Genomic DNA, 26834 nt, shown 5'->3' with positions numbered 1-26834 from the left:
AAATACTTCATCCTTTTGTGGGGAGAGGAATGAAGAATATTATGTATTTAATATTTTTATTATTATTATTATTTCTTTATTTGTTAGTTTTATTTACAGTACTTATTTACAGTTTCTGACAAGCACTGTCAGAACAATATAATAATACCCATGCTAAGGTACTTTATTGATAAAATTACATTAACTAAAATAAGTTTATAGCCAAAAGAACTGTAGTCCTCCTCTCAAATACTCCTGCTTAAAAAAAAAAAAAAGTTTCCTTTAGGCATTTAAAAGAATTCCAAGACAATTTGTATTACTTTCCACTACCCAAACATGAAAGTTTCCACAATCAGTTCTTTGACTCCAGCATGTAATGTATGCATTGGGATAATGTTTTATCTCAGAAATTGAATAAATACTGTTTTATTCCCCTTCTCCTTCTCTCTCCTAATCACTTGTTGGTTCTGAAAAGAACGGTTTTATTTTGAAATAGAAACTATAAAGTTAACCTAACTAAAACTAATAAGCAGTAATTAATATTTAATGCAACATCAAATGAATAATTTGATAGACAAGTAACTAGATTTAAAAATTGTTTTATTAAACTTTCAAGTTGTATCAAATTAACTGATATTTAGCCTTTAAAATTACCATTAAATATTATTATTTCTGCAAGAAATTAACTGAAAGTTTTGTTTTTTTTCTAATTTTTAAAAATAACACAAATGAATGAATAAAAATGAAATTAATTACATCAGGCTAAAATTTCACCCCAAACGTACAGTATTATTCTATTTTCCTTTAATTTTGTTTTCAGTTAACTGTTTGTACTCCCTGTATACAAAAAAAACAAAAACAAACAAACAAACAATTGCAAAAATGCCAAGGCAATGCTATTTCATTACCTAAATTCTCTGCCTGCTTTTAAAGGCATGCAACTATGTCCTGAGGAGTGATATAAAGAACCACATCATGATACCCTACCATGTGTGAAAGTTAAACAAAAAGAAAAATTGTTTTCAAAGGTGTAATTTGACTGAGTTTTAAAATCTCTTAGTTAAGCTAAACTAACTTCTCAATCAACTTTGACTACTAGCTCAGTTTAAGAATCAGAATGCATAGAAGAGAGCAGCCATATCATACCCAAGACCATATTGCTAGTGGTTCTGCCATGCCTTGTTTGAACAACAGCAAAAAAAATAATATATATATACATATATATATATATATATATATATAAAGAAAACCAATGAAAAATAACCATGTTTCAAGTTTAAGTTCATAGTCATGACATTCATCAAATCTTGCTGTACTTATTAATTACAAAGAAGTATATATGAAAATCACATCAACAGTTACCTTGTCTTCTAGGTCTTGTAATGTTTGCTTGCAGTCTTCCAACTGTGCTTCAATTTCTGCAGGAACTATTGTATACATTTCGGAATATTTGATCCGGAGTTTTTCCATGATATCCTTAAGAGTTTGACTCTCTTTACCAATCACACTCTGAACTTCCTACAAAATTAAGAGAATTTCAGCATTTTACCCCTTTTTTACTGAGTACATGTACATGCATGTATAGATCTACATATATTTACATCCATGTATGTTGTGGTTTGTATTTCTATCATGATTTGGAAAAGTTTTTGTGATATAAAGTCTACTTTGACTACCTCTGCAAGCAGATTAGTCTTGAATAATACTCGTTCATTTAATCAAATGATGCTTTTCACTCTGTAAGAATTAATTAAACTTGATACCACTCCTCCTCAGACAACTGACACATTGATGTTTATTGACTGGTGTAACAATGCAATCGTATGAAGTGCTCCTACGACTAAATGTTAACTTTTGTGCTGTCCCTTTTGCCAAAAGCACATTTCCTCTTTGAAAGATGTTTAATAGCCAATGTTCGTTCCTTCATTATTATAAACAACACAAAAGCCACTGAAAGCAACAGGTTTCAAGCTCAAGTGTCTGCTTTCAGGCAATTACGCACAGCGGCACAGCAGGCTCCTTTCAAAACAGTAGTTTCCAGTTCTGCATGAAGAATGTAGGTTTTATGAGATAAAAGAAACTTGAACAACTGTCTAGAGCCTGTGGCCTAGAAATAAAATCTGATCTGAGTCCTCTGAAAGAAGAAATTCATTTGTTCCGAAGGTTTTCTAGAATTTCAAGTTGGAATTTTCTGTTCTATGATTCCTTTTCCCAAAGTTTGAGAAACTCGAATGTGAGTCATATCACTGGGGAAAAATCTACCAGGCATTAAAATTAACATCCTTTTTTTCTTCAGTCAGGAGTAACGGTAATCCATTAAGTCCCAGTCTTTGCTTGAGAACTAGTTCTACCACAGAGAAAGTTTGTGCAAATTAAGATTGTGCCAAGATTTATAGGAGTTTACAGATTCCCTGACTTGAATTCACAACAATCAGTTACAGCATTAGTCTCCAATGCAAAAGTTTTTCTGTATATTAATGCATGCTCATATTCCACAGAATATTTAGCTGGAAAGCACTTGCCCATCAAAACTGCCCCCATTTTTTTCCTAATGGACTTGTTGATATCACTTTTCCACATTCGTATTCTTCTATGTTGTAAGCTGAAACTTTGCCAACCAACTAACTTAGATTAGTCATCTGGAAGTGAAATAGGCATTTCCATTCAATAAACACGAGGGAGCCCCAGATATTGCTATAGATTTTATAGAAACCAGATTTTCTTTGGAAGTAGGGATGAATTTGCCCTGCAGATTTTGGCTTGCTGGTGTTTGATTAGGTAAAACTAAGATATCTTTCAATATTTTCAGCTGAATATTCTCAAAAGAAACAGGTCCATTGTGACATACTGCTACTAAGAAATAATCTCTTAGAGCCAACATTCTCTACAGACATTAGCAGGCTAGAATAAATAAATTTGGTGCAGAGTTAAGGCTGATAGGGACTATGCTCCTAATTACGATTTGATTTCTGAAAAGCATTTACCAGCATTATCTCTACAATGTCTGCAGAGAATTTGTGGAACATCAAATCCAGAGCATCTGAAGTTGCCCTGGCTATGTAGGGGAGGAAGATGTGCAGGATGCATACTAGGCAGTCCTTCCTAAAAGGCGCACAACTAGCTGTGAATCTCTTTGCAATCTGAAAAGGCTTCTGTGCCTACTATCTGAACCACGCAGAAGAACACAAACCAACCACATGGCAGGGCCGATCATACCCTGCTGAGCTGGATTCATTCTCCTGCAAGTCAATGTGCATGCACTTAGCAATAAATTTCATTTGGAACAAGTTCAAGCCCCAGCACAAAAGAGAATATATTCCAAATGTCCCTACAGAATAACAGAGACACTACCAACCTCCAGTTGTCCTGACTTTCCGCCAGCATCTTGGTCTAACATAGATGCAGCATTCTGTAATGCATTTTTCACAGCACTTATTTCTTCACTTATCTTTTTCCTCTCTTGCATTTCAGACTGTACCAAATCCTTATGGTCTTGAGTCTTTTCATATAACCTATGAAAAATTTCCAGCAAGAATACAGTGAGTTAGACTCTACACATAGTAGAGCTTATCAAAGAACATGCTTAATACAGAAATTGTTATATATATCCAGAACCACATTTGCCTGTATTTTGACATTATTTTCTGTAACTAAATCTCCCAGTTTCTGCCCTTTACTGCCTCAGTTTCTTCAAAAGTGAGTCTTCAGATATTGCTAACCAATGTATGTTTGGTAAATCAAAGCAGACGGTATGTGCCAGGAATGATGTTAGAGAAAACAGAATTCAAAATCTCAGGAGTCTGAAAACCCTGGCAGAGAAAAAGACATTAACAAAGATTTCCATGTCAAAAAGTAGGCATGGAAAATGGCGAGTGCAGTCACAGATTTGCAAAAACCTTTTGTGTTTTTGTAGCACTCAGTAAGGTAAAAGTTGCATTGGGCAAAAAGTGCCAGGTTTGATTTTCCCACACATCTCATTCAGGTGCACATGGAGAGGTGCACTTGGAGCCTCCACAATGAATCATCAACCCTTCTGATTCCTTCTATATTTGAACAACAGTTGCAGCCCACACATGACATGGCCAGTCTCAGGTCTTCTCCCCAGCTAGTATCTCCTATTGCCCACGCTAGAGACAGCAGATCCATTAGGTGGACCACTGGTCTGACCCAGTAGGGCTTTTATTATTTTATTATCTTTTTAAATATACTACACCTTCCACATATCCTTTAATAAACAAAAAAATGCTGTGCTCCTAAGTAGTCATATGTCATAACTTCCACAAAAATTTTCCATCACTTACTTTTTACAGCGGTCCTGCATTGTCTTTATCTCACATAAGGCAGGAAGGACAGCTTCTGCCTCAGTATTTTCAGATGCATTCAGGATGTTCTTTATTCGGTGAAGAAGTAAGAGTAAGAGGAGCTGTTGCCGGTTGATGTTTTCCTCAAACGAGTTCACAAAATCTAGTAATTCTACCAGTTCCTCCCTGGTGGCCTTTTCTTTCTCTTTAAGGCTTTCTGGCTGTTCTTCCTGGAGCTTATCAAGAATTATTGTTTCTCGTTCCAGCTAAGTAAACAGCATGCCAAAGAATGAGATAAAATGCTTTTTTATTCCATCACCTTAAGTCACATTATTCATTTACTCATGCACATAGCTAAATACTGGGAATTGCACAGCCAGATAGTTTGAAAATCTGAAGGGTGCCAGAACATTTGAGTTTGCTCTAACAAAGCACCTAACTATACACAGAGTGCTGCTGGGTTCATGGAATTTATTCTATAAACACCCCTGTCATATTTGACTCCAGCTTCAAGAAAGTCTGGAGGTTAACTGGCTGATCAGTGGGTAGGAAATGATGTTCTGTTTTGATCTCAGTCCCTTAACATGTAGTTTTACTATATGACAATCCCAGCTCTATCACATTCCACCAAACTTGCAGTGTGTTAATCAACTCACCTCTTCATTGATGAATTTCCATTCCTGTTTTAGTTCTTCACAGTTAATTTCCAGCTCTTTCGCTGCCTCAAGCAAACCCAGCCAATTTTCCCACAGCGCTGTTACAATCCTGCCCAGGGCCCTGTCATTTCCCTTGCGTAATCTCATCAGCTCTCCTGAGATCTGCCTTAGCTTCACAAGATCATCTTCAGCCGAGTCAATGTTGGAGACTAAAATCTTGGATGAAAAATAAACAAGCAAATAAATAAAACAATACAGGATCCTCTACTAAAATGTGTATCACTCCACTGAGCTGGCTAAATAAAGTTTTAATGAAGGAATTCTGTATTGAGTAAGATTGTAAAGAAAGTTAGGGTAAATAAAACAAGCAAAACCATCGGAAGAACAGTGTGCACAAAATACTAGGTTACTTTCACTTTATGGTTATTTGGAAGGGAAAGGAATGAGCTGGAGTTACAGTTATGTAACATACAGAGCCTGTAATATGATGAGTACTACAAGAGTAGACGGCAGAGAGGTTCATTATAGCAGAAGTATCATAGGGAAGAAGTAAGAGAGTCCTGGCTGAGGAAACAGGAAGACTTTTCCATCTGAGGGAAAGCAATAGCAATGTAAGAAATAACTGTACCACAGTTTTGCACGAGTTTCTCAAGTTCCTCAGAGCCTCTCTTACCTTGCTTTCTTCTAAGTTCTCCAAAGCTTCCTTATAAGACATCGGTATTTGGGACAAAGACTGCATAAGCATCTTTTCCAGTTTGTTAAGATCATCACGCACCTTATCTTTGCTTTCTGTATATCTTTTGTATTTCTCAAAATACCTGTAGGAAACAATTATCAGACCAAAAAAAAAATGTGGTTACTTGTCTCCAACCATAATGCCTACTAGAATAAAAATAAATAAATAAATTTTGCAATTAGTAGCCATTACTAATGATTTTCAATTTTTCTTCAATTAGCATTTTTTACACACTTCAGGTCCAAAATCTGAACCACTATAGAGCTTCATGTACAAATGCTTCAGAGTTAAAGAAATATAGTACGTATACCATATATGTGCCAAATAGCCACCCTAAAGAATTTTATGTCTTTCTTTAAGTTTCCATTTTCCTCAGAGATTCCCAAAACTGAGCTCTCAGTTTGTAACACATCCTATTTGTTCCTACAGTGTGTGATGCGTACAACTGCAATTTCTTATTTCTGTTGCTTCTCATCTCTTTCCTATTGCCAAAGCCTTCAAAGTCATCCAATTCTTCGATTATAAAACATTTTAAGATTATGCTCAACAGAATCAGAAGCACTGAATCATCAGCAAGCAATTTAAAAACCCTTACTATATCTCCCAAACTTGTTCTGTACATTTATCTGAAGGCTCTTCAGATCTCTTCTGTATCTATATTTGAAAGGAGGCTATGGCCTGTGTTGTTTGGTATTGATTTTCTCAAGTTGTAAGAACAGTTCATAGAAGACATGGACATAGAGCCCTCTGAAAACTGTTCTAACTTGCACCTGCACTGAACTAGAGACTGCAGAAATGCACTTTCTTCTTATTCCTATACCATATAACATTCAGTCCAGCTCCATGCATATTTTCTGGAATATACTAAAAATGATTGCACTGTAAATTATTAGCAATATGATTATTATCTGGTAATTTTCGTTCCGTCACAATCACAACTGGGAAAAACAGAGTTGCTTACAGCTCTTCCTGCTGAATTGCCTGGTTCTATCAGAGAAGAAACAAGACTAGACTGCATTTATCATCATAGTAAGGAATATGATCTAGGAATATGAACCTACCTCCATTCATCAGCCTCCTTTCTCTGAACCTTCTCCCTTAATGCTAAACTCTTATTGACGAGTTCTCTTAAAGTATTTTCCAGATTTATTTTGTCTTCTGGTTTCACTACATTTTTCAGCTTGGAGCTCAACTTTTCTATGTCAGCCACTGCAGAGTCAAACTCTTCTTGTTTCCACTGTGGGGTCTGACAGGCCTCATCGGAGGTACCGAGCTCTGCTGTGGCAGAGTATACTTGAGCTTCATAGTCCTCAAGGAACTTGGCAGCCTTCTTTACAGCCTCGGTATAAAGCTCACCAGTCTTACATGCATCCTGCAGAGCACTCTGAAAGTGTTAGAAAGAAGAAAGAACAATCAAGAAGGATTGCTGTGCTCCTCTGAATGACCAGATGGTTTCTCAGAATTTCACACGTGGTTGTCTTCGAGACCAAAACTCCCAGAAGCGGCCTGAGGTGATGCATGGCAAATGCACTCTGCTACCTAGGTAGTCATACAGTGGTGCAGTAACATGTGGACTGATAGCTCTCAAACACAGGGACAGGGGATACAAGGGAACTACCAATTCTGGAAACCTCCAGAGTGAAGGATGGTTAAGACACAAGAGTCATAGGATACATTACGGAAATGGAAGTACACGTCCTGTACAAGGAAAACCCACATACTGATGATTATAATCTGCTCCAGAAGCTACCTCCCAACCATGACTTGCCAAAATGCTTCTCACTAAACCCTCTTATATTTAATTACATAGAGAATGATGTGTGACTTGGCCAGCTCTTGGGATTCCCACAGGGCAGAGAAATTCTGGTATTGTGCTTCAAACACAATATCCAAGCAGCGAAGGAGATGAGCGGCAAATCACGAAATGTGGCAGCAGGATCACTACATACATCAGGATCACTAAGTCCCTTCCCCTGTTATCAGCTATTACATCACATTTCCTCATTCGTATCCACTGATCTCTTGGGCACAGTCAGGATTATAATTAAACTGAATACAACTAATTTTGTCTGCATCTTTAGTTTCTTTTCATGATTCCCATCATACCCACCAATGCAGAGAAGATATCAGTCCAATTCAGTTATGAGAGTAAAAGGAAAACGTAAGTCAGGAAAATACAAACGCTGCTGTCTCAGACATCTAATCCAATTCTTAGGAGAAGACATACAGCCATACCTTACTTTTATTAAATGTACTTACAACACGGGCAGCAATGTCTGTCTTCAGTTGTAGTTCATGATCTTGCAGTGTTTTCAGTTTTGTTTCTATATCAGCAGCAAGAGATTTTTCTTCTTCATTTTCCCTCTCTTTTTCCATTAGATATTTAATTGCAGAAAACTCTGCTGTCATCATATTCTGAATTGCTTCCCATCGCATCTTTTCAAATTGCATCATTTTCATGTCTACTAGAAGTGGCTGCTGGAGCTCTAACTGAATATGCTTTATGGCATGGAATATATGCTCTACCTCATTCTGGATATCTTCCTTATTTACACACTGGAGACTAGAGATCAAGTTTTGAAGAAGCTGTATCAATTCCTTAACATCTTTCTCCAGGCTCTGTATTTCTTGCCTCTTAGATTCTTTGAATGGAATATCAAAAACTTCATTTTTGTTTATTTGATTTTCTACCTCTTGCGTTAAATATAAAATTTGTTGAACTGTCTGAAGCAGTATTTGTGCTGATACAAGATTTTCAGCAGGAGAAGAGCTAGCACTATCATTTAGCTTACTAGCTTCTTTTCTTACAGCGGATGTCATAGTCCAGATTTCATTTAGCAACAAATGAAGATTATCCCATTCCCTAACAACATTATCAAAGTGTATTAGCTTCCCTTTAATTTTATTTTTAATTTTTAAAAATTGAGTTTGCAATTCATGCAATTCATCCAGCTGCTGTGAATCCCAGTTTAGACCTATGCATTCAAAGATTTCTTTGTACTTCATCATTTGTGACAAATTAGACTGAAAACATAATACTTTTTCTTTAAGTGCTTTGCATTTATTCTTCACTTCTTGTGTGGCACCTAGTAATTTATCTTCCAGGTTGACTTCACCACACTGTAGGTCATTAAGATCTTGTTGCAATGAAGTTATTCCTTCAGCAAACTCTCTGTAAACTGCTATTTTTTTTCCCACTTCATGACATTTATTCTGAATTTGCCTCTGTGTCTTCCTTGCTCTATTCTTCAGACTTCTTAATTGGTCAATCAAAAATAATTGTTCAGATAGGCTCAGTTCCCCAGCTGTGACCTGACTTTCTTTACAATGGGATGATATAAGCCCATCTATCTCTTGTATGTCCTTTAAAATCTCCTTTAAAATGGCTTGTTGATCGGCTAATTCTGACCATGTGCTGGTTTGGTTCGTGTCAAGCCTGGCAAGTGTCTCAGCATTTCGAAGCTGACAGTGAACTTTTTCTATTTCTGCAATAAGTCTTTGCCTCTCCTCCAGCTGGAGCTCTAGGTGCTGTAGTCTTTGAACTGATTTTAAAACCAGAGCCTTGTATGAATTCTGTAATGCTTGTAGAAGGAAGGTCATATCAGAGATCTCCTCTGGCTTCAAGCTGGGAATGATGTGCTGGAGCTCCTTATCCAGTGATTCAATCACAGGCTCTCTATCTAGAACTTCAGTCCTCATAAGCTCACAATTTCTGATCTGTGATTTAACATCACTGGGGAAAAGTGCTGCTTTCTGATCAAGAGAGGACAGTGAATCTTTTACCCATGAAATATTTTCTTTCAGCTTGTTCATCATTTCTTGTTTCTTCAGAGCAGGACCAGTGATCTGAACATCCTCTTGAGGCATTTGTTGCTCTGATAATGTTTCCAGTTTGCTCTGCAAATCATGTATACAGTTCTCCAAAGCCATTTTTTCTTGATCACTCCAAATTCTTTTCATTTGCAGTTCAATCCTTCTTTTTAATAGAGAAAGACCATGTTTAATGTCCTGTAGCTCTGTTGTCCAAACTACAGGGTAATTGACTTTTTCTCCAGCTGAGGAATGTAACTCTGTTTGTAAATACTGTTCTTGTATCAGTCTCTGAATATCCTGTGCTTTATTCATAAGCAGGTTAAATTCATTGATTTCTGCCACCACTTGATCATGCTTCTTTTGCACTGTTTGTTCCATGTGTTGCCACCATTGCTCCAGTTGCCTCATTTGGCTTGCTGTTAACACTTTATCCATGCATGTTAAATGCTGAGATAAACTTTCTTGCTGAGCTTTCAGCTGGTTTAAGACATCTCTCTCTTTATGTAATGCCTGTACACATGCTTTAATTTTCTCCAGAAGAACTGTGTTATTCATAGGACCCCTGCCAAAAATACGAACAGGTTTAAATAACCAACAACAAAAAAAACACAACTTCTAAAACACAGACTACACAGACTACATGGTTTAAGAGAATTTTATCACACAGAAAATGATTCACTTGCTTTATTCACTTAATCATATATATTATCATTCTCTCACAAATGTTCTAACAATCACTGCAATATGACTTTCTTGCTTTTCTGTACAGTGTTAGTTATTTCTAGATATCTCTACAGGTAAAGGTATATTCTAACAAATATTCTCTTAAACAGTAGTATGTACTAATAAAGAATATGCCATTTCCTAACACTTTTTAAAAATCAATAGTGTTAAGTCATCTCTAAGTGAATTAACATCATTTTATAGTAATTTCTGATTTACAACTAAAATTAAAGGTAGTTAGAAGAAAAACTTCAAACATTCTCATTCATTCAGGATTAACCTGGAGGTGTGAACTTACCTCTCCTTTATTTCCAAGAGTATTCTGAAATTACCACCTAAAATACACTTAGCAGCTACGTTTTTATTCAATTCTTTCCAATCTCTTTGCCACAAATTAACAATTTCACAAGTCATTTTAAAGGTTTTCTAATTAATGATACTTAATTGTGATGGATAGGCTAGCTCCATGTTTTGAAGGCTAATTTATAAAATGTACTAAATATTTTGTGTGCACTGGTTACCTTTGGCAAAAAATTAGAATTAATGAGTCCTTACAAAGAAACAGTGCTTCACTTTCCTAGCTTATTCATCTTAAAAAAATATATAATATTTCATATCTGACATATTTTTGCAAAAGTATTTAAATGCAGCACTCATGTAGGTATTCAGCACAGCAATCATTTGTTTGTTTTGCCTAAAAAATAAAATGAGTAGGTATTGCAACCACCACTGATACTTCTGTTTAAATGCTTAGATGCATTTTTAATACCACCTTACAAACCTACGCGAGTTCTGCTACCTAACATTAATGAGATGGGTAAAACACTATGTCTCAGCATTACTGGAGCATGGCACGAAGTTCAGTCTAGACTACTTGCATCAGTACTATTAATTTAAGGATCATATTTGTTCTGCTACCTATTAACAGAACCCCTCAACTATACTTACATTTTTATGTTATCTTTTTCTGTTGACAAATTTTTCATCGAGGACTGAGCAGCAGAAAGGTTTTTCTGGTACTCGTTAACTAAAGAGTACTGTTGTTGCTTTACTGCCTTAACAGCATCTAGTTCTTGAAGCAGCCTGTCCCAGCAGGGCACCACAGGCTCTGGAGTTTGTAGCTCTTCACTGTTCGATCCTGTTGCACTGGGACATGCTTCTTGACTCAAAGATTTTGCTTTCCACGTTTCCAGTTCAGTCTGTAAATTCTAAAATCAAGCCCACCATAGAAATAGGATTAAAATAGGATTTTAACCACTTTCAGCACAAAATACAGTTAGATACTGATACATTCACATACATATGCTTGCTTGGTCAAATGTAAAGACCACGCATGCTTGTGCACATTACAGAAGCACATATGCAATCATAGCTGCCCTATAATTACTAGCACAGTCTAAAAGAGCAGTACAAAAGATGGCATTCACGTGGACATATCTGCATTAAGGTAGTCTTTGGAGATTACCTGTTATGCAAATTGTCTAACACAGAGTCAAACCTCGGTCAAGATAATATACAACAATTTTGTGTTGTCTGAGTGAATCACACTTCTGTGAGTGTATCACTACGTTAACAATGAGGAATGACTTTGCAATTTCCATACCTCCAGCTCCTTCAGTTGTTCATTTATGAGCACAATATCCAGTTCAGCCACTTCATTTTTCAGCTCATTGACCTTTTGTTCCTCCTCAAAATACTCTGTGTTTACTTGCACTCCAGGAAGTAGTTCCTTTTGGACAACCACTGCTGCACCTTCTTTCTGCAATGCAAAATAGTATTTTTACTCCTGAAGAATTCCTAAAACAGTAAGTTTTCGGACTGCAACACTTTGCCTCGTGTTCATAAACCATGATTAAATCCTGTTGTTGCTTCCACCATAGCCCCTGTGGATCACCCAGGACCCACAGGCTGGGCCCTCCATCACTACCCCAGAGTCATTCTGGCCTGACAGCACTGTTCAGACAGTTGTGAAATCTCTTTTCATCACTGGGAGCTTGAAACTCTGACATCCCCACCTTTAAGTAACATCCTTCCTGCAGCCACCTCTGTTACTGATAACTCAAATTCACAGATCTATCTTGTCTTGTCTCCCTCTGCCTCACACATTAATGGGCATTTAATCTCTCCTTAAACTCTAGTCAGCACCTGCATCAATATACTGCTGTGCCCCTCACTGGGACCATATTCTTTACTTTTCTTCACGGGGCAACTCATGCGTGAAGAAGCTTGGTCGGGTCACAAAACCATTACTGTGCCGGCTGTGAGTTCTATTCAAAATTAGAGGTAAAATGAGAGGCATTAGGGAGCCATCTCTCAATTGGAGTGGGAAGAAAGGGACTGGCGGGCTCCAGGGCCATTCCCTGGCATTGCCATCAAGTCTCACAATGACAGAAGGACAAGCCACTGGGGGTATAGCCAAGTTTAACAGCCCATGAGCTAAGGTTGCTGCCTAAGTGGATGCTCTTGGCTAGCCCCAGTTCAGATATTACACATAAATCACCTTCAGCTTTAAATCACCTTCAGCTATTGTGGAAAACAGCATAAATAAAATGTCAAAGACTCATCTGGATCACACAGCAGTACCTTAAAATTCTTTCTGTATGCCCATTCCCCAGTAACTGTTTATGGTATAAACTGTGATCTATTCCAGGCATAGACTCTATGTGAGTGAATGCATACAAGCACAGAAATATGACTACAGTGTGAGCTTCTTCATGGTACCAACGTTTAAAATGAGCAATGATAAATATTTCTATACCGATGCTTTATATACTGTTTTATTAGGAAGCAGCCAGCTGTCCCTACTGCCATATCACTTCTTAGCTGTCACAGTCCTCTGTCTCTCTGCGGGTCATGAGCTATCCAGAATGTACCTGCTTCCAGGTGTGGGATTCATGCAGCACATTGCAGACATTACCCGAACAGAATAATTCTAATTATTTGAATTCTTCTGGTTACTTTCAGTCAAAACTGAAGGGGCTCACTCATGAAATAGTCAAACAACTTTTCCATTTCTCTGTGTACACATTTGTAACAGTTGTATCAATTCAAATGTAAGATTTCATCTTAAGAGACTTTGAAGTGCCATAGAATCGAAGCAGAAAAACTCAGCTAGCTATTACAGAGTGAGGAAGAAATCCACTTTACCAGACTAAAGTATAAACACATCAAAACACAAAGTAAGCGTCCTGACACTCAGGAAAAAAAGATGTCCTGCAGGTAAAAACTCAGGGCCCCTCTGCTAACTTTTCATGGTGCAGGCCTGTGGGAACCTGTCAATACTGGGGTATGTGCCAAACGTGACTTTGGCTTCAGGCTAGGGTGTAGGCCACAGTATATATCCCTTTTTCTTATCCAGACATGCACACCTTTCTCAGGAAACCAGCAGAACCTACTTCCTCTCCTTTTGCAATGTCCAAAGGGACACAGAGGCAGATCAAAAACTGGCTGAATGGCCAGGCCCAGCAGGTGGTGGTCCGTGGTGCAAAAGCAAAACCCAGCTGGAGGCCAGCAATGAGCAGAGTACAGAGGTAAATACTGGGTCCAGTCCTGTTTAACATCTTCATTAAAAAGAGACCTGGACATACTGGAAGCATCTCTCCAATTGGAGGCAAAGATGATTAAGGGTCTGGAGCACCTTAGCGTTTAGAGCTGGGACTTTTTAGGCTACAAAAGGGGAGTCTTAGGGAGGATCTCATTAATGCCTATAAGTACCTGAAGAGAGGATGCAGTGAAAATGTAGTGAAAATGCAGTGAAAATGGAGTCTTTTCAGTGGTGCCCAGTGGCAGGCCAAGAGGCAATGGGCACAAACAGGAAAACAGGATGCTCCATCTAAACATGAGGAAGCAGGTCTTTACTGTGCAGGTGACAGAGCACTGGAACAGGTTGCCCAGGGAGGTTGTGGAGCCGCCATGCTTTGAGATCTTCAAAAGCCATCTGGACATGGTCCTGGGCAACCTGCCCTAGGTGGCCCTGCTTAAGAAGGGAAGTTGGACCAAATGATCTCTACAGGTCCCTTCCAACCTCAACCATACTATGATTCTGAATACAAACACTGCCACCCTCCCCCAGATCACTTTTAGAAGTGCAAATCAGTCAATCTGTTGGGATTTCCAGTGACAGCAGAAGTGTGAGTCCTAGGTAAGACCTGCCAATGAACAGGTCTGCTACAAACCTGACTATAGATTTAATTATGAAGATTAGAACTGACTTCACCTTGAATTTAGGGATGTAGTGACCAAAGATCAGCAATCATAGAGCAGAGAGAATTCTTAGGAACACTACTGGTGATGAAACAACTTTACTAAATCTATTCTTCTTTAAGAGTAATGTCATTTAGTAAAATACCTTGTTATTCATGCAGCTTCAGGTAATTATTCTTTATTTTATTTAATTTATTTTCTTATGCTGGATTGCCCTTGAATTTTAGTTTCATGATTTCCCTTATGATGACAAAGTCTATCACAGCTAACTACAGCAACATGGAAAGTTGTACTGATTAACGATTTAAAGAGAAACTCTGGATATCATTAACTAAAGCCTGATTATGATGATTCTGAAAACCAATATTGTTCTTTTAAACAGAATCACTGAAAAAATTGTGTGGTGAGCACTTCAAAGAAAGTTCAAAACTACTGCGGACATAAAGCAGAACTCTATACAATAGGCTTGATTTTGATGTGACAGTAATTGCCTCTTCATTTATAACAGAACTTCAGCTGAAGCCCACACTGTAACAAAAATTCAGTCACACTGACAAACGCAACTTGAAATACCAGAACATGGTTTACCTCATGTGCAGAAACTGGGAAGTTTGATTCTAGACCCTCATTCCCAGCTGCTACAGATTTCAGGATTTCATTCTTCTGGCACACAGTTTGTTGAATCTTCTCCATGACTTCTTTGTAGGATTGATTCTTAACATCAATAAGTTTCTCATTATTTTGCTGTAAAAAAAAATAAAAATGTACATATATATATATATATATATATATATATATATATATATATATATATATATATAAGAAACAAGTAACAAAAAAGCCCTAATCAAACATTCTGAGTAGTAATTACAGTGCTTGACATGGCAAAGTTACAAAGCCCACGATTATAGATAGATGAGGAAAACCATAATTATATCACAAACTTATTGTGGGCAAGGTTATGGCAAAGGAAACCATTTAGAAGTAGTGCTATAATTTTGTTATAAGTTTTAGTAAAAATTGCAGATTGCAAGTGTTCTTCCTCTAACCTACACTGTTCACGCTTCATTATTCTAAGCATGGACTTTGAACTGTGTACCCCTGGATGCAGCCTTGAATGCATTTTTAAAAGGTTTAGCTTCCTCCTGAGGCTTCAGTTTTGTACATGCACTGTAGACAGAGTGCCTGCGGTTCGGCACCCAGCCAACTACCAGGCAGGATATTCATAGCCAAAACAAGGTACGTCAAATACTTACAGCAAGTCCATGATTGAGAGCACAGAACTGGTGACTTGTTTGTGCTGCAGAGATACCTGAGCTATTGGCTGCAAGTCAGATAAGATATGCACTGAAAGTAGTCCACTCATAACCCAGAACGAGATACTTTACCCTGATTCTCAGCAAGTTCATGAGTGCATACTGTGTTCCGTCTTGTCATGACTATGCCATCCTCAGTATATCAGGCAGTTTGCTAAAACTAAATGTCTGAGAAGAGTCTGGCTCTGTCTTCTCTGTAACAACCCTTCTGAGAGATTACGATGGCAACTAGACCCTCAGATTAGCCTTTTATCTCCAGCAGGAACTCCCATACATCATGGCTCCAGCCCTTAACCACTGCTCCAGTTTGTCAAAATTGCACATTTATCAGGGTGCACAAAACAGGATGCAACATTTCAAATGCAGCCTCATACATGCAAATTAAATATATAAGATATCTAAATAAATGAAAGAGATTCAAGGAAAATAACAGTATTCAAGCATAACCGTTAAAAAGCATCACAAAATGCCCAGGTGATTTGGAATGCAATGTCCTCAGAAAACCACTTTGTGGCAGCCCACAGTAATGAAAAAAAATCCTCCATACAGGAAAGGATTCAGCAAGTTAATGTATACTAACTGCATATACCACACATCAGGCAAAAATACCTCAGTTTAGCTTGAGTATGTTTGTGTAACTTCTATTATTAATTTATTGGTAGAATCATCACCATTCCAAATAAACTGTACACATACATCCTAAAATTCAATCACTCACTGTAATTTCATGTCCACTTACCTCCACTGGACATGTTTCCTTTCTTGTTTCATCACTTTCAGTACCAACACCATCCTGATGCCTTTCCAGTTCTGCTTCACCACCCTGAACCGCACTGTCCAGAAGGTCTTCTTGGACTCTGTCATGTTTGTCCATACTCGGGCTCTCTTTATCAGCCTCCTCCTAGTTTGAAAAGTACAAAATGTTTACAACCAGTAAAAATCACAGTCCAAAATCTATGTCTACCAAAGAACATCGCACTCCACAAGCTTTTTACTTGTACTTCAATGTAGCTTAATGAATGTAGGTAACCCAAACCTGAAGTCTTCTTGGAACAGTCTGCTCAGATTTGTTTGCCAGTTCAGGACCTTAAATCACTACAAAACAGTTTCAGGAGAAACCAAACAGGAGTAAGTGTACATGTGATTTTTAACACCATCGTAGTAGTTTCTCCTCAGACACATTTGGCAACACTAACTATTAATCTTGCTCCTTCTCCAGAAATCTCTGTACAGGTGGATTCCACTCTGATATTTTGATGGTCATCTCTGCGTGCAGTTGCTGTTGCTGGATGATTATATCAATGAGGGAGTTCTCCAAATCATCCCTTCAACTTTGCACACGTGAAGTTATGTACGGTGTAAACAGCCTGAGATGCCCTTAACATCATCAGTTCCAGGTCAGTGATCTCAATCACTCAATACATGCATCGTGCCTGCCTACAGATTTTAAGGAATTTAATAGGTGTTTCTATTCAATAGACACACATATATATACACTGACATGAATGAAAATATCAGGCACCTGAGCAGTTTGCCCAAATTTGTCCTTTCCTTGATGGATACACTGTAATGGGCTGTTCAATACACTGCTTTCCTCCAAAAGTGGATCATTTTTCTTTTCTTTCTCTGACACGTTCCCATTTACATCTTGACCCTAAGAGAAATAAAATAACTTAAAACCTGCTTGTGTGACTGTAAATATATTTTAATATCAAACCTCTAAATGGCAAAAAATTGAACATATGAAAACAAATAGGAAAAATATTGTTTTGCAGTTCTAAGTATAAATCTTACTGGTTTAAAAGAAGCACTCAAACTTCTGAAACTACTGCAAAAGAAAGGACTATGCTTAATTGTCACAGAGGCCTATGTGTAATTTTCTTATCTATACACCTATTCCTTCCAAAGGACACCTGTTCTAATTACATTGCAAGAGAAAGTTAATAAGCAATTTGTGCTTAAATTGAAAGTTGCAGTTTCCAATAGACTTATATAACAAGCTTAGGGAGTTCTTCTCCACAGCTTTGAATTATACACATATATTTACAGAAGGCTTAAATTCAACGAAGTTAAAAAAGCAGTGTAGGATGCAATATACAAAAGGCATTTGAGAGACAGATGTCTCTTTAACAAGTCTTCTACTGTCATTACTGTCAGAACTATACTCACATTATGCATTTCCAAACACTCCTTAAACTCTACTGTTGTGAAGCTCTCTTCTGTAGCGACAGGAGTATCAGAAGTGACCTGAATCTCTCTCTCTAGCATTGTATCTGTCTTATCCTCCATCTGTATTTCATCAGCAAGCTCATCTTTTAACTCAAGGGCTTCACTGAAAATATTTTCTTCCTTTTGCTTGACATTTTCAAGTCTTTCTTCCAGACTCCTGTGTTCACTCTGAAGTGTTTCAATCTCATCCTTAATAAACTTCTGTCCTGGTGAAGAAGTGCTTTGTTTAACAGCTTCTGCTAAAACCAAAATCTTCTTTAACATGTCTTCAAATCGACTAAGAGGTGCTTGTTGTTCCTTTAAACAGGAAGAAAACATTTTATTGAAACATGTCTTCACTCAATATACTTAATGCTAAGATCTAAAGTCAATCACGAAAATCATAAATATTTGCTGTGAACAACAAACTGTGCTGAGAAGTACAGGAAGACCTATTTGCTGCAAGAAGTCAAATACTAACAGAGAGCACCTGAAGCTGTATGTGTTAAGACAACGATAATCAGATACCATTCTGTGAGGTGCACGGTGATCTTCCCAACTTTAAAAAAGATAATTGCTTAATCACTTCCTCTCCTATTTCCTATTACTCTTTCTCTATTTTTTTTTTAATTTGCTAGAAGTATAGCAAATTCTGGAGGAAGGGGAATTGCAGCAATCTGTATCTGAGTCACAGTTCCAGCTTTTAGTAGTTCCCTATACTCACAGGTATAAGATCGTATTCAGTTCTCCCAAACTTCAGGAAAATGCCTACCTATGGATTAAGGATACTTCTTAAAGTTTGATGAAGTCTGTATGCTTGAGGTGAGGACACTTCTACCTTCAGTTCAATTAACAGTAAAGGTCCAATAAGTTCACTAAGAGTGGTTTCAGGCCTACAATTATCTTTATAAAAGGAACACAACATATACTTTATATAAGTGTTTCTTAGTTCTTCACTTTGACACAAGTAGTTTTTCTTTTATTTATCTGATTATTTCTACAAGCCCCCAGGGCACAGACGCAGTTTCTCCATGATGCAAAACCTGCAACATACCTGTGATTTCAACTGCTTTTGCTCAGAGGATGGTTGTTCCATTGCTGGACTTCCACAATCAGCAAGCTTTTCAGAGAGAGTTTTTAGCTCAGTGCTCAAGCCTGTCACCATATCCTGAAACTGCTGGTGCTCTTGAACGTGTCTTTCCAATGTCTGCACTGTGGTCTAGAAACCAAGGAGTTAAAGGGATTAGTAGATTGTTAATTCACACAAATATAACTTATCCACAGACTGACAGATCTTTTCCAGGACATCATCAGTGCAAAACACTTGCTTGTTTTCCATAAAATATCCAGTTAACCACAGCTGCACAGATGTCTTCCCTTCTTCCCAGCACACCATGGACTTCACCATGAACAAAATCCTCATTAGTAGCAAGAAGCAGAGTTCACATTCTGTAAGAATATACTTGTAAAAGGGACATTTCCCATCCAAAATGGTTGAAAAAATAGATGCAGAAATCACAAGGGGTGCAAAGGCAGTTTACTGGGTCTAAACTGGGTGGAACCAATAACAAACGACACACAAGAAAAGTAATTCATCCTTCCAAAAGGAAAAAAAAAAGTAAATCCTGTGGCTTGGAGAACATTGGAACAAATGCTTCCTATAAAAGCTATCTAAATCTGTTTATACAGGTGTAAATTATTATTCTTCACACTTACCTTGCTCTCATTTGATTTAAACATTTAGTCATCTGCAAAGCATGCGGCAGTGAAAAATACAAACTTCTGGTGCTCTTTTTCCCATGGTAATGGGGGGAGAGAGAGAGAGAGAGTGAGGAATCCTTTTTACAAAGGAACTTTCACCACTCCTAGTTTTACCCATCAACTTGCCAGTTGAATGAGACTACAGGCAAACAGTGAGAACTGCAATCAGACAGACATTTTACAAGAACATTCTCATAAGAAAAGAGAGTGAGGTTCCAACCTGTAGCTGGCTGAGCAGATTTTCATGTTGGTGTTTTAATTCCAACCACGATTCCTCTGTGAAGTAGGGATTCTCTGTGCAACTCTGTAGGTGATCCTGACTTTCCAATTCATTAAATTGGGAAGTTAAATCTTCTGCTTTCTGCAGGAGATGGGCATAGCTTGTCAACTGAGCTTGCTTCTCCTGCAAACCTGGCTGAAGGGCAAAACTCATCTCTTCTTGCTCTTTCTTCAGTTCATTCAGAGCCAGTCTCAGACTTTCTTTGCTTTGCTCATATTGCTCCCTGGTGAGCTGAAGTTGCTCTTGAGGGCTAAGAAAAAATATTGGTTTTAATAGTATTAAAAAATGCTTCATTCATTACCTAAAAAAAAATGTCAAATTGTGAGCAAGTCAACAATTAGAACGAGCACCAGCATGCTGAATACTTTTCTTTCGGTTTTAAATTAATGACCTGCTTTAGACTGGAATTTTCAAGGGGATGAAAATGAAGGACACTTCAGTTAGTTCTGCTGAACTGGACTTAAATGCAGAACAAGTGACTAACTCTCTCAGATATGCCTTAAATCTCAACCTATAAACCTATAGTTTCTAGCATCTGAGAAGTGATGCTAATGCTCTGTATTTTCAGCTCTTCATTGCAGCAGAAGTTCTATTTCAGAACTACAGAATGACTACAAACCTATTTCCCTGAAAAACTTCTTAAGACAGCCTCTTGATGTTCTGGAGTGAAACTTTGATCTGGTATAAGTGGGGGTGATGGGGGAGTGCTGGTGAGAGCCTTTCAAATATACAGAGAACAAAACCAGCATATGCAATATGGGTTGTGTTATCACAATCCAGTGCTCGCTTTGCTGATCTTGACATTAGATCTTGATTTGTTTGCTTCATAAACATGCCCGCTGATTCACTGAAGGTGAACAGGTTGCGTTTATCCACAGGAAATATACAACTATAATTAGTGAGTCTAAAGTCCATTAAGTAACATTTGTACGTTCATATTTAGTGATGAAGTTCCAATATTTTCCAGATGGAACTTAAATGCCAACATTTGAAAATACGATCCCACACAAACAAACCCAAATAAATACAGTCTGGTTATAATTCTATGAAGTACAGCAGGGAAAAAAAAAAAGAGGAAAGTAAAGCTTAGATCTCCTCGAGATTTGTATTTTTGGCAAATGACAAATAAAATATAGCCTCACATATGTTAAGCACTCTCGCCATAAGTTCTCTATTCCAGCTTCACACTGCTGGATGCATCAGCTGTGGTGTTCTGCTGTTCACAGATCTAATGCTGCAAGGTCCTGAGCAGCTCTTCAGATGTGCTGAGCACCTCGTTTCCTGCCTTCAACATGCTGTGAAGAGAGCGCTCTGCGTTCTGTTACATTGGATCCAGCATAGCCAGAGCTCTTTCCTTCTGAATGCCACTTGTACTGCTTGCACTGAGTGCTCAGTAATAAGAGAAGGCAACTGAATATTCTCAGAAGTACTTATTTTGAATAATTCCTTCCCTGGTCATTTTTAAAAAGTATACAGTAGGTCTACTCTAGCTTCCATGGATCCCAACAGCAAATTTCCCAGTGATTTTACTGAACTATGGTAACATTCAGGGGCAACCTTATTGCTCTCTACAGGTACCTCAAAGGAGGCTGTAGTGAGGTGGGGGTTGGTCTGTTCTCCCACGTACCTGGTGACAGGACGAGGGGGAATGGGCTAAAGTTGCGCCAGGGGAGGTTTAGGTTGGATGTTAGGAAGAACTTCTTTACCGAAAGGGTTGTTAGACATTGGAACGGGCTGCCCAGGGAAGTGGTGGAGTCACCATCCCTGGAGGTCTTTAAAAGACGTTTAGATGTAGAGCTTAGGGATATGGTTTAGTGGGGACTGGTTAGTGTTAGGTCAGAGGTTGGACTCGATGATCTTGAGGTCTCTTCCAACCTAGAAATTCTGTGATTCTGTGATTCAAGGATGTTATAGCAGACAAACATCTTGAAACTGTCCTCATCTGCAAAATGAGAACTTCAGTTTATGTTTTCACCACACACCTGGAATCATCTGACATGTTTTAAACAATCAGTGTGGCTACCAGACACAGTTATGACAATGCCAGACACTAAAGTGCCTTTCCTGACCAGCCTATGAACAGAACATGACAGAAAGCAATTTGTGCCAGTGCCTCACCACCCCCACAGTAAAGGATTTCTTCCTTAAAAACGTAACAAAATTAATGTGGAAAAAGCAGTTAGTTGCTTTCCTTCTCTAAGTCTAAATGCAATGGTTAATAGATGCATTTTAAATTTCCGAAGCACTCCCCTGAAAATAACTGCATAATATGAGAGGTCTGTACTTATCTTAATTAAAGAGAACAAAGCTGTGCACTCCATGGTGGCCTGACATATACAATTAGTGCCTGAGTTCAATTAGTTTCCAACTGCTACAACCGTCTTATCAGAGCTCATGATAGGACTGTCAGGGGGTTTTATTAGTATCTTGCATGACTGATGCATTTAGACTGTCTTGTAAAAAACTGTTGTTCCTTCAGTATTCATTTCACGTATAAGGTTACTTATATATAGAATGTTTGAACTTCACCGGTTCAGAAATCAACCAATTCTCAGTGGCTGAAAACTAATACCAGAGTTTTAAATGAAGGATCCAAAAATGCGATGCTCAGAAGAAGAGTTTATTTCATAACTTGAAGTTTGCCATTAGCTTAAATTTTGTAAAGAGGCTTGTTCAAGTTAGAAACGTGAATGTAAAAGAACTTCTTAAAAATAGCATTAGTGCTTTAGCTCTGTAGCTATCGTCAGGAAGTAAAAGACTGGCAGAGCTGCTTCAGTATCAGAAGAGAATCTGAGCCAAGCTGGGCAGACCTCATCAGCTGTCCTGCTACCCCCCTTACATGTCCTGGCTAAACCTCGTAAGACCGTTCAATCCGAACTGCGACCCACTTCTGTAGAATACTAAAGCACACGTACTTTCGTAGGTATCTTGTTCTGCCCCCAAAGAACAGAAATTCAATGCAACTGGTGCAGGAAGAAGAAAATCAATATAGCAACGTGAGCCATGCCACCCCTTGGCAAATTCCACATTACCTTCTATATTCAGTGGCTAACTGACAGGTGCTTTCCCACTGGTTCTTGAGCTCAGATATAGTCTGCTGAACCTCTGGTTTCTTAATTTTCTCATTTCTCATTAAGGTTTCTCCTAGAGCTACCATGCTCTGTATTTTGACATCTCCTGCATTTTTGAGAGCTGTGATTTCCTGTATTAGACAAGAAGCAGAAGCAGTAGCAGTACAAATAAAACTATTTCTGGTTACAGAATAAAAGGTATTACCAATGAAATCTTTCATTCTTTGTACACCACTGTTCAAGAAAGCAGAATTCTCCTTCCAATCTTCCAATATATGATGTAGCCAATATATAAACAGATCATCTAATTTTAGAAAATTTGGGATAACGAAGCTGTGATATAATAATTATTTTCTACTCAATAAAACAAAAGCACTATTGGGCTAACAAAATAAAAAAAATAGTTCCAAATCTTAAGAAAATATATTTGTCACAATATTACCCCTTCCACTGAAAGAAACATGTAAATCAGTGCAGCCTCATTTCTGGCTACTCTGTTAGAAGACCTCCTAACTCATCGGAGGGAGGAGACAGCAGAGAGGATGTAGGGGCCAGAGAGGCCCACGTAGACAGTGCAGGAGCCCAGCCCTAGAGCACTGCAACACGCTCAAGAATCTACACATTTTGTGGAGGCTCTCCAGGTGCCCCGACTATACCAGACCTCTCTCTCCACCTCTGGAGTAGTTTGTGATGGGAAAATGCATGCCTACAAGCACACTTTCCTGGTCTATGAGTTCAGTATTGCTCCACCCAGAGGTACTGCAGAAAATCTCCTCATACGTGCTTAATTAGCTATGCAAAACAATCAATCAAACAAAAAACAAACTAACAAAAACCAAACAACAATCAAACATTCACACCAGATGCACACCAAACAAACCACAAAACCACAAGCAATCACAGTATCCTTCATAGGAATATATTTAACACAATACCTTCATCTGATTACTTCTTTCATCTGGTGGCAACTCACTTTCCTGAGACCTCAGGTTATTAACGGCCTTCTCAAGTCTTTTGATCCAGCTAGACATATCCTGGGCAAGCTCTTCGAAATATTGTCCTTCCACTGGAAGTCCCTGAGAATTCCCTACCATTTCACTTACATTGGTAACTAGTGTATGATATCTACTAATAAGACCACTAGTTTCTAAAATGGTTCCATCTTCTGTCAGCCCAGCCTCCTTCAAGGAATTTGCTAGCTGAGCCAAGGAGTCAAATTCTTCTCTGAAAAACACAACAAATGAACAAACATCTATTTCTTGTAACAACATGGAACAATCTTCTTCAGGCAGAGCCCAAAGACAAAGGTACCTTTGCATTAACAATGTTTTATACAAGTCTTCAAGTTTTGTCTCATCTTTTTCTATCTCTTGTAGTTTTTCCTCCTGAGTGATGAGCCATTCTTCCAAGACAATGCTGCTTTCTTCAAGGCTGAAGAGAGAATAAACACAAGTGCAAGTCAAAATGAGAGGCATTGCATGAGTAAAACCTGCTGCCAACAGTATTTTGCTGAAAAAGTAACCCAAATATCAAGCACATGATCAGACTTCTACTTAAAACTTAGCTTATGGATAGTTTTAATTATCCTGGTTCATGTCACTGAAACACATAAACCGGTGCTCCTAGGAAACACATAAGCATATGATCCTACATAATAGTGATTCTGCTATGAAGAGAAACAACACTAGAAACATACAACAAAACACTCACTAACCTTTATTAAAATATCACCTTTAATAAAAAGCAGGGTTGTTTGCTGTTCACTATGGCTGTTTAATAATGAATCATTTTATATCAGTTGTGACTAAAATGCCAGAATTGACATTAGTTCCATACCTACTGAGCTGCTGCAGAGATGCACCAAGTTCCTTTTCCTGTTTCTGACATTTGGATATCAATCTCTGTAGTTCTGCTTCTTGATCTCTCACACGGCTGTTAAGCTGGTTAATGCTCGCTTTGGGCAAGTAATGTTTCACTTTATTCAATAAAGTCTTAACCTCTTGGATATCTCTGTCTTTGCCGTCGGAAGTTAAGAAGTGCTGAATAAGAGCACAAACACAACATGCATTTGTGAAATTTGCTGCTATGTAACAGAAACGCACTGTCAGGATGGCCGAGCGGTCTAAGGCGCTGCGTTCAGGTCGCAGTCTCCCCTGGAGGCGTGGGTTCAAATCCCACTTCTGACAAGCAGCTATTTTGTCACTCAGAGGGTGGTGAGGCACTGGAAGAGGCTGCCCAGAGACTCTGTGAATGCCCCATCCCTGGAAGCGTTCAAGGCGAGGTTGGATGGGGCTTTGGGCAACCCGATCTAGTGAAAGATGTCCCTGCAGGGGTGTTGGACTAGATGATCTTAAACGGTCCCTTCTGACCCAAACCATTCCATGACTCTACGATATTTAAGAGTTTTTGACCCATTAGCTCCACCAACTTTTCTACAGCAATTCCAGTTTCTGGACATGAATGTATGTTAATTTATAGTTTGCTGATTATTCGACCTGCATATGAAAAGTTGTTGTTTGCAAAATAAGAGGTAAAGAAGACAATTTGATTTATTTTATTCTCTACAGCACAAAACCACAGAGAAATAGGGAAAAGTAGTGTGTAAATCTAGGAATGCCATCACTATGTCTTCTGCTAAACTGCGATTGCTTCTTGCAGATGTTGTGGCCTTTCTATCTCATCTGTTGATTCCATCTGAGTTAAGAGTGAAAATCTGGCTACAACTAAGTGAATGCAAATTTTTCACATTTGAATCCAGTGGGGGGTCAGAATTTCATTTTAATCTCGACATATTTGACTTTCTGCCTATTTGCACACTGAAGTATGTGGTCAGGGTCCATTTACTTTTAATACTGTCCTGTCTCTTACTTGCCCAAATATGCTCTGAACTTAAACACTGATATTTAATTTTAACTCAGTTTTATTTTCATTCAACTTATTGTCTTAATTTTTATATTACATGAAATGTTCTTCCAGCCTCGAGTTACAAAGCACAGTACATGAAATTACTCACAAGAATAGTCTTCTGCATAAAAAAGTAAAATTTCAAGAAGAACCAGCTTTAGAAATCAGAACGTTTTAATAGTTTACCTTTAGCCTTTGCTGTCTTTCTTCCAGCACCTGTTTTGTTTCGGAGGGTTCAAAGCAGTCCTTCAAGGACAGCTGAGTGCTGCTGAACCAGTCATTAAAATTCTTGCACTGACCTGGAAAAAGATACATTCCAATTTTCTTCATTAATTGTATTCTGTTAAAGAAAATCCCTATTTAACATGAACATTTCAGACAATTTGTAATTACATTTATTTACTTAGGCCTGGAATGGCATATTATCTTTTTTTTTTTTTTTTTTTTCATTTCTACATGCACACAAATACTATACAAAACCTATCTGAAGACATGATTACCTTTGGACCTACTTCTAAACTGGCGCAGTATTGCAGCTGCATAAAACAAAAAGTAATTAATAATGCTATTCATTCTCATATCTAAAATAAAATTAAAATAATTGGAAAAAAATAAGAAATTTGATTTTTTGTATCTTTAAATTAAAAAAAAAAATCCTAAAAGATGTTTTATACTTCTTTTCTGTTTTTAAAATGTAAAAATAAGAAGCAAAATACTTTGGATTTAGATCAAGTGATTTGTTGGAAAAAAAAAAAAAAAAAAAAAAGCCATTTTTATCCAAATCTTTTTTTTTTTTTTTTTGGCAATAAATTTGTTTGTGATACTAAAATAAGAATCAATTAATTTCATGACAAAACTGATTAAGACAGTACCTACAAACCTA

The 26834-nt window shown here is 37.8% G+C and overlaps 1 protein-coding gene across 6 annotated transcripts in view; it reads right to left on the bottom strand.

Moving 5' to 3' along the window:
* Window positions 1-26834, bottom strand: part of SYNE2 (spectrin repeat containing nuclear envelope protein 2) — a 186354-nt gene that overhangs the window by 96130 nt on the left and 63390 nt on the right. For all 6 annotated transcript variants that reach the window (XM_082762021.1, XM_082762025.1, XM_082762024.1 and 3 more), the window contains exons 37-56: window positions 26138-26250; window positions 24884-25086; window positions 24359-24478; window positions 23983-24271; window positions 23009-23178; window positions 19917-20226; window positions 18990-19154; window positions 17897-18253; window positions 17250-17381; window positions 16467-16628; window positions 15000-15155; window positions 11812-11967; window positions 11157-11416; window positions 7932-10047; window positions 6734-7056; window positions 5610-5754; window positions 4937-5152; window positions 4281-4546; window positions 3335-3491; window positions 1342-1497 (exon numbers count right to left, since the gene is read on the bottom strand). In XM_082762021.1, coding sequence (XP_082618147.1) covers window positions 1342-1497; window positions 3335-3491; window positions 4281-4546; window positions 4937-5152; window positions 5610-5754; window positions 6734-7056; window positions 7932-10047; window positions 11157-11416; window positions 11812-11967; window positions 15000-15155; window positions 16467-16628; window positions 17250-17381; window positions 17897-18253; window positions 18990-19154; window positions 19917-20226; window positions 23009-23178; window positions 23983-24271; window positions 24359-24478; window positions 24884-25086; window positions 26138-26250 — 5972 coding nt within the window. The remainder of the gene's footprint in view (window positions 1-1341; window positions 1498-3334; window positions 3492-4280; window positions 4547-4936; window positions 5153-5609; window positions 5755-6733; window positions 7057-7931; window positions 10048-11156; window positions 11417-11811; window positions 11968-14999; window positions 15156-16466; window positions 16629-17249; window positions 17382-17896; window positions 18254-18989; window positions 19155-19916; window positions 20227-23008; window positions 23179-23982; window positions 24272-24358; window positions 24479-24883; window positions 25087-26137; window positions 26251-26834) is intronic.

The sequence above is a fragment of the Aythya marila genome (assembly GCF_965140915.1).
Source record: "Aythya marila genome assembly, chromosome: 5".
Taxonomy (NCBI): Eukaryota; Metazoa; Chordata; class Aves; order Anseriformes; family Anatidae; genus Aythya; species Aythya marila.
This window is presented reverse-complemented; position numbering and strand designations above follow the sequence as displayed.